Source organism: Epinephelus fuscoguttatus, linkage group LG13, assembly GCF_011397635.1.
Source record: "Epinephelus fuscoguttatus linkage group LG13, E.fuscoguttatus.final_Chr_v1".
In the NCBI taxonomy this organism is placed as follows: domain Eukaryota; kingdom Metazoa; phylum Chordata; class Actinopteri; order Perciformes; family Serranidae; genus Epinephelus; species Epinephelus fuscoguttatus.
The window spans coordinates 41,682,317-41,694,625 of record NC_064764.1 but is presented as its reverse complement, the minus strand read 5'-3'; the positions used below and the strand labels follow the sequence as shown (position 1 = coordinate 41,694,625).

Here is a 12,309-nt window from a genome sequence, read left to right as displayed (position 1 = left end):
GATAAAGCAACTACCTGAGCCATGTAGTTAAAAGTGGAAAAATGTTTGCACAATAAAAAAAGAAAAATTTGTCAAGGCTTTGGCTGTGTCACTAGTTTCCCTGTGTTTGTCCTTGTCCTCTGTTTCCCCTCCCCCTGTCTGTCTCTCTGTGTGTCTGTGCTGTGGCCGTGGCAACTCCCTCACTCTCCTGGATTCTTGATTCCATTCATTCATGTCACTTGCTCCCTGCTGCCCACCTGAGAATCATCCAATGCTCAACCCTGCAGTTTAAAACACAGGCTCTCCTGTCCAGTCCTTACCAGATCATTGTGTCTACTGGAACAACTTCTGTTGAATTGTAAACTCAGCTTAGACTTTTGCTTGTGTATTTTTTGTAGATACTTACTCCTGTATTTACCTGCCTGCCTGTTTGACCTTCTGCCATGCTCCGAGCCAGCCAAACCCCTCAAACCTTGTTATGCTTCCCTGCCATCAACTTCTGGATCGTCCTCTAAGGTCACATTCATTATTTTGGCAATAAACGCGATTTTTTTTACCACTTTCTTTCTGAGTCTGTATTCTGTGTTTGGGTTCAGCCTTATTGATTGTAACAAAATTCACATGACACAACAAGTATACACATAATATAAAGAAAATACAGAGCTGGTGCAGACAAGTTACCCAAACACCTGTCTAAACAGGTGTGCCTTAATCTGGCTTTCAGAAGAAACCACAAAGTCAGCAGACGATAAGGGTGCAGGCGGAACATTCCAGAATTTAGGTGTTAAGGCCCTAAAAGCTCGATCACCAGGAGTCTTTAGGCAAGTTCAACGTAGAGGCAAACAGATTAACTCATCTGACTTATGAGAACAAGCTCATCACTTGTGCTCAAAATTGTAAATCATTGTTTACCTGGGAAGTTGAACTTTTTCAGCTTTCATCTTTATGCGCCACTGAGCAATTTCATGGGAATGAATGGGGCTCCGCCTCCAACGCTGTATTCAATTCTCTTTATGCATCGATGGGTGCAACATGTTTTGAATTGGTGACTTGGTAAGTACTTACATCAGAACTAAGGCTAAGTTTGAACTCACAAACAGCTGTTCCAACCGGTTCCAGGTATCAAAGTATCATGGATGATGTAGCAAAACTGATTTAATCCCCTCTGACGCTGTTTGGTTAAGATCACTTATCTGTGCAATCATCAGAGCCGTTGCACTCCTTGCATGAACTTTATCTCTAAGGCCTTGATGACGTTTAAAGACATGGTACGAGTATCTGAAATGCAGTTTGATGTACAAAACATGATGACAAATCATTTTAAAATATAAATAAACAGGTAGAATAAAGAACTGTAGCCAGTGGTGTGAACCTGTTGTATTTTTTAGTATGACAGCTGGAATGTTTCCATTCAAACAAATGACATGAGATGGTTTCTTTCTGCTTCAGGCAGCTCCACACCTTTGCTTTCATGTTTGTAATGTCACCAGTCCACAGGAACTTCAGACAGTAATTACAGGTTGTTTTGTGGTTCTTTGTAATACTATCTCTCATAATCACTGTGAGAAGACTTTTGTGTGTTTGTCTATTTTTGGACTAATTCCTGCTGCAGACAGTAGGCTATTGTCAGTGCAGCTCATAAGCTGTTGATGTCATTTTACCCTTAAAGTCTCATTACTCTCTCTCTTTTTTTTTTTTTTGCTACACATTATCATATTTGTGTCTGAATATTGGGGGTAGTATTTTCAGTGTTGTCCTTTTTGTCATAATCAGTTTTGCCCACATTAGTATCCTTCTCTCACAGGTCAGAAAATCTTCTTTTTTATTGTTATTATTTTCAGAATACATGACCTGAATGCTCTGTTCTACCTCCTGCCTAAATCCCATGACATATCTTTTTTCTCGATATACTACTACTGAACCTGATGTCTGTGAGGCTGACACAGTGCCAAACAAGTCTAAGGGTTGGGGTTAGTCAAGGTTTATACACAACATATTTTATTTGTTGAAATAGATTTTGAGTAAATGCACAAAAAAAGTTTAAAGTCCTCAAATCAACAAATGTTAGCTGATGTTGTTTTGTGTCTTCATTATATGGAACAGAAATAAGGCTGCCAGGGTCTCCCTCTGGTGTCCAATGTTAGTATTACAGCTACAGTATAATCTGTCCTTTCACCAGTGTCTGGAGGTTGCTGACTATTTATCATTAAATACATTAAATAATACTTTAATTACATTTAAATGTAGTTTGCTGGTGGTTCAACCACATTCAAGTTTGCAGTGATTCAAGTGGTTAATTTACTTTTTTTTTTTTTTTTGCCATTTTTTGTATAGTTAGCTGTTGAAACTACAAACAGCTTTGGGCCATAAAAGGAAAGAAATGATTTTTGTACTTTTTGTGTGTGTGTGTCATTGCTTCTTTACTGTAATTGAACCCCCTTTGAGCCCAGTTAGTCATAAGTATTGATTATTGCTATTTATTAACAAAAATAAAAAGCAACAAGGGCACTTTTTGTGATAAAGTCAGTTGAGTGCTATTTCTGGCATGTGACTTTCTTTGTATTTTATTTTGTGATAATTTTGTAACACATGTACATTGGCAATTTAAACCTCCTGCCAAGGAGGTTATATGTTTTGCTCAATTTGTTGCTTTTCTGTCAGCGGCATTGCGTAAAAACCACCAGCCTGATTTACATGAAACTTGTTGAACGTATTTAGAATGGGGCAAGGAAGACTCTAATTCATTTTGGAGAAGGTCCAAATCATGGGCGGAGCCACATATTATTTTTCACTTTCATTTATGTTGCAAAACAGGGCATTTAGCCTTGGTGGAGGTCTGTGCTATCCAAGTCCTCTTCTGGTTTATAAGTAGTTTAAACTATTTTTTTAAGTGTCTTTAGTGAACCAAACTAGTTTTCTAACAACCCAAACACCAAAAATGTTGGCATTGTACGTTTCTGCAAACCACAGATAAGATACATTTGCACATCATTATGTAGCACATATGTTGAAACTTTACATTTCAACTGTGGTTAATGTGTGGATATGTTTAGGCACAAAAACCACCTGGTTGTGGTGAGGAAGGAAGATCATGTTTTGGCTAAGAATAACCAATTTTGGGTGCACAGTCTCAACTCATAAAACAGTGATGGGTCGCTACAAAACACTAATATTTGGTCCCTAAAAAGCTGTTGAAAACACAGCGATGACAGTGATGATGAAACTTAAATTAAAGGCCCAGTCCCTTTTACTTGCGTGGTGCAGCTACACATTTTGACAAATAAAGGCCTCTCTTAATTAGGGGCCTGCTCTGGTTGCCAGGCAGTTCATTTTACTCTATAGAAGTTCTTCGAATGTATTAAAGCACATTTGGGGCTACCTCATATGATGTGCCAATTTCTCAATTATCCTGTAAGTTATTCAATATTCCTTTAGTCTGTAAGGGTCCTCAGATCAAAAGAATCAAGAGGGTTTTTCATAAAAATGTATCTAAGTTGTGAGGATTGTTTTAGCCGGATAAAGTGATGTCGTGTCAGTGTGCCGAGTGCCGTAGCGCACTCTCTCTGATGCGCTGTCTGTCGGAGTTAGATCAAATGTATAATTCATAATTGATATTTTATCTGAAACCTAATTTCTGAGCAAGTAATATTTATACTGGGTTAAATTACCAGTTTGATTGTATTTCCTGATATTTGCTGAGCAACAATTTTGTGTGGAAGGAATGAAAGGCATGTCCAAAATATAAGCCTGTTGATTTCAGTCATTCAAATAAATAATAGCCCGGGCTATTAATTGAAGTTTTATGGTAGTTTAACAGACCATAAATTATGCTTTTACCCATACCCGCCTTTTGAAAGACAGAAACTGGAAAAGAAGCTGTACATGCATGTATTCTATGTTTTAGACTTCAAATCAGTGTCTTTTAGTTATGGCTGTCATGTTTACATATGTGTTAGCTTTCAATTAGGAAAGGACGAGGTTGTGCTTTATCATTTTATTAATAAAATGTAATGTCACAAAATAAAAGGTGACAGAAAGGAAAGATACAGTCAGACATCAGGACCAAGCCTACAAGATAACAATACATGTGATGGTGTATACAATAACTATTGTGGCCCACAGCAGCAGAGAGGGCTGGAGAGTCCATCTTCATTTCCAATAATTATGGATTTCTTTATGTATTATCTGTCTACCTTTCCATAATTGTTTTATTGAAGTATATTCAAAATCTGGGCCACGTTGGGCTGCATCCAAACTTGTCTTACTCTCCTTCCCACCTTGAAGCACCTTCAAGTCAAGAGGAGGCTCGTCCACTGAGGGATGAGTAATGGCATTGATTTGTCCATGACTTCCCTTTTTTCCTCTAGAGTGGATCAAAGCGTCTCCAATCATGCCCTTCATACCATAAGAGTGCTGCTAGACATGAGACAGAAGCCCACCAAACTTGACCAGCGGCGGGATGACCAGCGGCCAGTAAAAAAAAAAATAAATACAAGGCTAAATAAACATTGTAATGTGCATGTGCATGAACATTGTGGTTACAAAAAGGAATGCAAATTAGACAGTATAAAATAAAGTACATTACATTTACAGGAGAAATGAAGAAAACTGAGTTAAATTATCATTTATAGTGCAAAAAAGCTATGTGGTTTTCAGGTATCATCAGAAAAGAACGGTTTGGGTTGGAATAATAAGGAGCAGTTTTTCAAGCCATTTTACATTTCCTTCCCTGACTCTCTGTCCTCATGTCCTCTCTTTCCTCAGTGCAGAGGAGGCAACTCTGTTTTTAAGCCTTTAAAACCTGAGCAAATTGACCTAATTCCTTTCAAGAATGAAACTAAGAGGCAATGAGAAACTTTACAAGAGATGACCCACAAATATGCATGAAATTAAATAAAAAACAAAAACAAACAAGCAAACGACCTTGAAAAAGTGCTAAATATATATATAGAGAAAGAGATTTTTTTTTTCCTGTGAAGCAATTTTAAACATAATTATAATAAGTATGAATAAATTTTTCCGGACATTTTTCCTCCTTTTTTGATAATTTCCAAATAATTTTCCCTTCTCTTTCTCTCTCTTTTCTTCTTTAGATCATTTTTCATATCACATATTACTATTTTCTTGAAATTTGCGGGACATTTCTTCAAGTTTCTCATTGCCTATTTTGCACATTTTCAAAATAAATCAAACCAGTTTGCTCAGGTTTCAAAGGTTTAAATTCTTGTGAAAGGCACCTGAATGCAGCCCGAGAAAACAGTTGTCTATCAAGGTTGCAAAGGGTTAAAGATGCTATATAAATAATTATATTATTATTATTACTATTATTGAGACTTTTCCATTTTTAGATTTCGATTCATAGCTAGCCTAACTACAGACTCAAGACGAGTCGTCGCTATAAAGGTTCAACAAATAGACTGTAGACATACAAGTGCATTTTAGTTTAGGTTTGTTTTTGTTTTTTTCACAATACAGCTACACATTTTTTTAAGACTGGAGAATGTAAGAATCACTTTAGTTTTACAAAACTGATAAATGAAAATTGAAATGTTAAAAGATAACCATTATTTATGTCCAAATAATTTTTTGTCACTTTAATTGTATATTCCACGATATTGCAAGGTGAAATTCACAAAAAGTGATGCTCACTCATTCACAGGAAACAGGTGGTGGCCCAAAACTCGATGACAGTGACTTGCAGGGCCACTATAGCTCCTGCAGCTGCTCTCTACTCTTCTGTTCATTTTCCTGTGGCATTTTGTATACCATTTCGTTCAATAGAAAGTATTTCCAGGGAGAACACTGTCACAGTTCAACAAAGTTGAACCCTAACAGTCACATAGATTAATTTGTGGGCATATGCATGAATTCACTCAGTGAAAGCATTAGAAAACTCCCATTAACCGGGATTTTAAAAGCATTGATTAAAAAAAAATCATAATAAATTATATATATATATCCATATACATACACAACATAATGGATAATGTCCTAGTGCCACATTGCATACAGTAGAGATGAACACTTGTACAATGGCAGACTTCATGGGTGCTTTAGACAGTCTTTGTCTCACCCTGCTGTTCATCTTCAGTACAAACAAAAGATATCCAAAAGCAAGGCTTTGATACCAGCTGCAACAACAGCAGTGTTTTCCCTCTCATTACATTCAGCATATTGCCAGTGGTGAAGAAGAGTGAGTCAGCTACCCACAATAAATGTCAAAAGGTGAGTTCATTTGCCGAGGCGCTTTCCTCATTTCAACATAGACGGAGTTTTCAGGATCTATGTCACTGGTCTGAAACAGAGAAACAGAAAAGTAACATGTGTTAGAGTTTTCTTAATAATACTTAGCTCAATGAGTGCCTCCAACAGTGCTGGAGATAGAGGTAATATTCCCAACGGAATGATACAGACAACCACCACTGTTCCTCTAACCTCTAATATGCAGACATCTTCATAGGACATTTCCGAATAAGAGTTGTAGCTATAGCTCGCATAGTTTAGTCCCAAACAAACTAGACTAGATAGGAAAATCAAATAACCTGAGATAGTAGAAGTCAGAGCGTAAAAGACTTTATAGATTTAGTTTGATTTTGGCTCCCAGAGTCTGAAGAAGACTAAAGAAGAGTCTAAAGAAGACAAAATCATTAGGTGGGGTAGATATATTGGTCCCTCTGAGTGCCTCAGATTCTTCTTTTTGAAAATGTCAAGACTGATTCCTGCACTGAAGAGCACCAGAGGTTGACCATTTTCACACTTTTTGAAGACCCCTGCAGCACTCCATGCATTTCTTTTTTCTGTCTAAAAACGTCTTGTCTGCCAAAATGTGGTAAACTGATGTCATAGTATTTATATTTTAGTGCGATGCTATCCTACCGCATAAGTTATTGCCCTGAGATCAGGCTCTGATGAAGGCTCGTCTAACGAATTGCACTCATCTATGAAAATAATGTGGTCACACTATTGAGATTTTATGTTTTGGAGTGCCACTATCCTCGCACAAGTTATTGCCCTGAGTTTATTGAAGAGTAACATTGGTATTTTCCAACTTGAACCCCAATGTCTTGTGTTTTCGTGTCTAAATGACTGATGGTGGCAACAGTTTTTTAATTTGGTCCATTGTTGAGTGAGAGTGCTACAGCTGTCAGCGGCAAAACAAAAAGCAAAATAATCACTGTGGGCAATTGTGCATCTTTACTTTATGTCCACTAAAGGCTCAGATTGTTATTCTTAATGTTTGAAACAATATGTAAAGGATCCCTACAGAGATAGAGCTTTTTGTTTAAGAGTAAGTTCCTTTTTGTTTATCCAGTAACAGCCCTTAAATCACCATCACCAAACCCACCAGACTCCATTTAAATGAACAGTCATTTTAGCGTGTATAGAGGCAGCATGTATGTGCTGGAGTCTGGTGGGTTTGGCGATGGCAATTTCAGCACTTTCGGTCAAACAAAACGCATCGTACTCTTGGATGTCTGCCTCTGCAGAAATCCTGTCTATAAAGCTGTCAAACACTAAAAATAATGATTTGAGTCTGTCAGTGGCAAAAACAAACACTGTCAGTGGACGTATATTGACGTTGCTCAGTTGCCCATTAACATTACATTGCCATCTGTTTCAGCACTGCCGGCTGCAGCCCTCACACTCATCATGGACTAATTTGACAAATCTTTCCCATTAGTTAGTTAGACACAAAAACATGAGTAAATAGGGCCCAGGTTGAAAAACAGGTTGACATGTAAGAGAAACAGACACGAAGCCAAACAGATAGAAAGACAGTCACCCTCAGTCTGATGTATAAGGAGGTGATGATGCAGCTATACAGGAACATCAGAGCCAGCAGACCAATCAGAATCCACCTGAGCTGATGAAACTGAAGACAAGGAGGTGGAGGAGGAGGAGGAGGAGGAGGAGGAGGAGGAGGTTCAAATGTGCAGGGTCCTTCCTTTTGACCTAATAAAACATAGTGAGGCAATTTCCTGTATACTCCAGAGTATTTGAAAAGTCAAGATTGAAATAAATGCAAAAAGTGTTAATGTAGCTTGCTTTCACATTTAATTCTGAGCTACAAGAATATTCAGTCAGTTGTCAAACACAAAAGGATAAATGACTTTTTGATACAGTAACTGTATATAGGTTATAAAATGAGGTACATATAAACATACTTATTGTATCTGACTTTACTTTTCCATTGCTTTGTATTTGCAGAGGCACTACAAATCATCAATAGGGTCGAACATACCTGGCAGTAGTCTAGTTGGTGTTCCCTCCTTGGTGTGCTCTAGCTCATTTATTATCACAGTGAACTCACACTGGTATGTTATTTTCATGGCCTCTGGCCCGACATCAAGTAGGATGAAAAGCCACCTTTTAAGATTCACTTGATGCATGATGATGTTCTTACAGTCTTTCTTCCCCTTCTGGCAGAGCAGTCGAGGTTTGTATGTTCTGAGATTAAACAAAGACATATACAGAGTACAACCAACCTTTACTCACTAGTCTTTAATCTCAGTATACTGGATTTCAGTGCTGCGTTTTACACGGTCAACCACAACATATTACCAGATTGACTGGAAAACTGAGTGAAACTTTCTGGCACAACTCTCAACTGGTTCAGTCCCTACTTTATGGATAGGGAGTACTTTGTGTCTATGGGTAATTATACTTCTAAGTGGACAAAAATGACGGGAAGTTCCCCAAGGCTCCAATCATGTTTCCTCTTCTGTTGAACATCTACATGCTTCTATTGGCTCAGATTATGGGAAACAAGAAAATATGTACGGTATATTTAATCCCCCTGGGAACGCCTCGGGATCCCAGAGGAGCTGGACAGCAGGAGTACTTTGTACTCAGCCTGCCTTTCACAACCCAGCCCCGGATAAGTGGATGAAAATTGAACAAAATATTGTGCCATAATTATTGAGATGACACACAAATTTACATATCGACGTTTCTACCGTTTTTTTTCCCCTGTTAAAGGTGATTTTTTGGGGAGTTTTTCCGTATCCGCTGTGAGGGTCCAAAGGACAGAGGGATGTTGTATGCTGTAAAGCCCTGTGAGGCAAATTGTGATTTGTGATATTGGGCTTTATAAATAAAATTGAAAAAATTGAATTGATATCCATTTCACCAGGGGACTATGGTCCAATACAAGTTCTGACTAAGTGCGTCGAACAAATCAACAGTTGGATGTGCCAATTATTATTTTCTTCAATTAAACAAAGACAAAACTGAGGCAATAGTTTTTGGAGCCACAGAGGAACGATTAAAAGTCAGCACTGAGCTTCAGTTGTCAATGTTAAAAACCACAGACCATCAGGGCGTCGGGGGCTTAGTGGTAGAGCAGGCGCCCCATGTACAAGGCTGTTGCTGCAGCCTGGGTTTGACTCCAGCCTGTGGCCCTTTGCTGCTTGTCACTCCCTCTCTCCCCCCTTCACACTTGTCTGTCCTATCCATTATTAAAGGCTGAAAAGACCGAGCCAGAAATCGTGGCGTAGTCGTAGTCGTCCTAGCACTGTCCCAAATGAAAAAGGATTTTACTCCATAATGCACCAGTTAGGGAAAAAGGCAAATTAAACCCATTTTAGGAGACTTTTAAGCTCTCTCCTTTGTTTGGGGTTCTTTCAGGGTCTTCCTGATTGTGTAACATGCGATAGATTTCAGTTTTAGGATCTGATTTGGCATGAAATGGAATTTCCCGCAGGTCAAACCACCTCACAAATACAGAGATTAACATCTGCCTACTTGGCATCTTGCTGTTTGGCTCAGATAGGCTGAGTTTAAAAACTGGAGTGATGATACTGGGGTTTCTCAGCAGTTTCTAGAACAGCAGTGCTCATCATCCAAAAATCCAAATATTAAAAGTTTTTCATACCAAATCAAAGCATGGGATTTTTTTTCCTCAAGGCCTTGGTGTGTTGATGTGGTATATTGGAGGGAGTTTGAGTCTCGAATGATGAAACTTGCTTAAATTTAGTAGGCTACTCAAACTGTGTAACAAATGACATCAACCCCAAAATTGCTTAAACAACGTATGAGACAGAAAGGAGCATGGGAATGGTCATTATATACCTCTATCAGACTGTTCTAAGCCCTTATACACTCTAAACCTTTAAATATTGAATAGGCATCTACCAAAAACAAAATGTTTATCACAGATTTATGACTAGAAAAACTTGACAGTGTTGAGCTGCACCTCAAATTAATCATCAGATGCCCAGCTTTTAGGTGATGTATACCCCCTCTCTGTGGCATATACTGTTGACCTACTGTCTCCCCCAAGAGATCCCTTATTCAGTCCAAACAGTTGACAAAAATTGGTCCATATGGGTCGCAGAGGATTAAAGCATTTCATGATGCAACTGAAACATTAAATGTACTATTCTTGTAATATGTTTTCTCTTCAAAATAAAACACTCCAGCTGAGGGATCTGAAATATAACTAATTTAATGACACCACAATACTTACGTCGATATGGCGTTGAGTCGAACATCTTTGACCGAGGTGACGTTTGCATTATGTTCACAGCTGACAGAGGTCGACCCGTCTGGGTTCACAGCCCGACTCTTTGGCTGAAACACCTCAAAACCTGACGCATAAAAAAAATTCCGCTACTGTTGGAAAACACGTCAAGTTTTTTCCCTGTTATCCAACTTCTTTTGTTTGGTCATTGTCATCAGAATATTGTTTCAGATTTCATTTTAAAAATCAGTGTTTTCAAGCAGCTCCTCTTTCCTTCTGATAGATGGTGCAGAATCCTTCTTTGTTCAGTATGTTAATATCGTGGAGACCAGGGTAATTGTAACATTTTTTGGCTTTGATGTCATTCCCCAAAAACCTCTTGAGCTATTTGGACACATTTATTATGTAGGTAACTTGTATCTTTTTCTTGTTGACAGGCATTAATTGTTTTTACATCAAATGTCACCAATGACCTCCTCCTTGCCTTTGACTCTGGTCACCTTACAGCAGCCTTTGATACCATCAACCACACATTTTTCTCTCCCGCCTGTCCTCTTTAGCACTGAATCCTCCATCAACATCACCAGTGCTACCCTCTACTGGCTAAGGTCATACCTCACAAATCAACATCTGTTCATGAACATCAACAATTGCACTTTCTCCCTTGCTCCTTTGTCCCAGGCATCCCCGAGGGTTGGATGCTTGGTCCTCTCCTATTCATCCTCTATGTGCTCCCCTTGGTAACATCATTCGCCAATGATGTCGAGCTCTTCATCTCCACTAAATGCATCACTACTGAAACTCACCCCACTCTGACCACCTGTCTCAATGAAATCAAATCCTGGATGCAAGCCAACTGTCTCGAACTGAACTGTGAAAAATCTGACATGATCATCATCTGTCCCAAATCCCTCACCAAACCTCTCGCAACTTCTACCTCACCATTGATAATTCCACTCTGCATTCCTCCCCACACATACAAAACCTCTGAGTTATTTTCAGCATTAACCTCTCCTTTGAAAAACACGTCAATCAAATCAGAGACAGATCATCGCAGAACATAATGAGTTTCATGGTTCTGTCTCATCTCTGATTGGTGCAATTTGAGATGTTACAATTCTCCCTTGTCTCCCCTATGGTCTGTGACTGCTGACACTAATTATTTCACTACAACAAATGTAGAGGCATCTCAGCTTATGTAAAGAAAAGGCTCATGTAAAACACAGTGTCATTGGATGGTTTGGTGAATTACTATCTGCATTGTTATGACAAAACAACAAATGACTATATAAGAATTAAAAGTTTAAAATAAACCAACTCTGTACATCCCTACAGACAGTAGATGGTGGAGTTGAGAGTCCTACCATGGCTTGGGTGGAAGCTGAAGCTCAGACAAAGTGTGAAGATGATGAAGATGTTGAAGCTGTGAGCTGTCATCTCAGCCTCTCTGCTCCTTCTCGCTCTGTGATTAAAACTGGAAAACGACCGATCAAAGCACAGAGACACCAGGCGACATCACAAACACCTCACTGTGATGCTGAGCTCTTTATTAAACAGGAAAAGGGCAGGTTTCTGAGGTTGGACTTGGTGTTGATCTCACCGCATTCTGTATTTCCACGGTGCTGTGATGACTCTTATCAGCTGTCAGTCAAACTGTTGTTTGTGTAGTTTCTGTGGGTGGGACTCTTTCCTGTAGCTTGTCATGCAATACCTACAATTTTTACAGGTCTACAGGAAATTTTAATTACCCAATTTCCTGTACAGCAGGAAATGTTATATTTGCTTCATTCAGTGGAACATTTTAAAATTTAAAAATTAGGAGCAAAACTTTAGTTTATGATTTTTTGTATCAGAGTTAGTTGTATACA

At 38.6% G+C, this 12,309-nt stretch overlaps 1 protein-coding gene across 1 annotated transcript; it reads right to left on the bottom strand.

The window, feature by feature from the left end:
• Positions 1-3,967: 3,967 nt before the first annotated feature.
• LOC125899326 (uncharacterized) lies at positions 3,968-12,054 on the bottom strand. The gene is made up of 5 exons (XM_049593529.1): positions 11,806-12,054; positions 10,448-10,568; positions 8,222-8,427; positions 7,763-7,932; positions 3,968-6,274 (listed from the first exon to the last, which is right to left on the bottom strand). Exons 1-5 carry the CDS (start codon positions 11,876-11,878, stop codon positions 6,182-6,184), a joined length of 663 nt encoding a protein of 220 aa, XP_049449486.1. The 5' UTR covers positions 11,879-12,054; the 3' UTR covers positions 3,968-6,181.
• Positions 12,055-12,309: the final 255 nt, after the last annotated feature.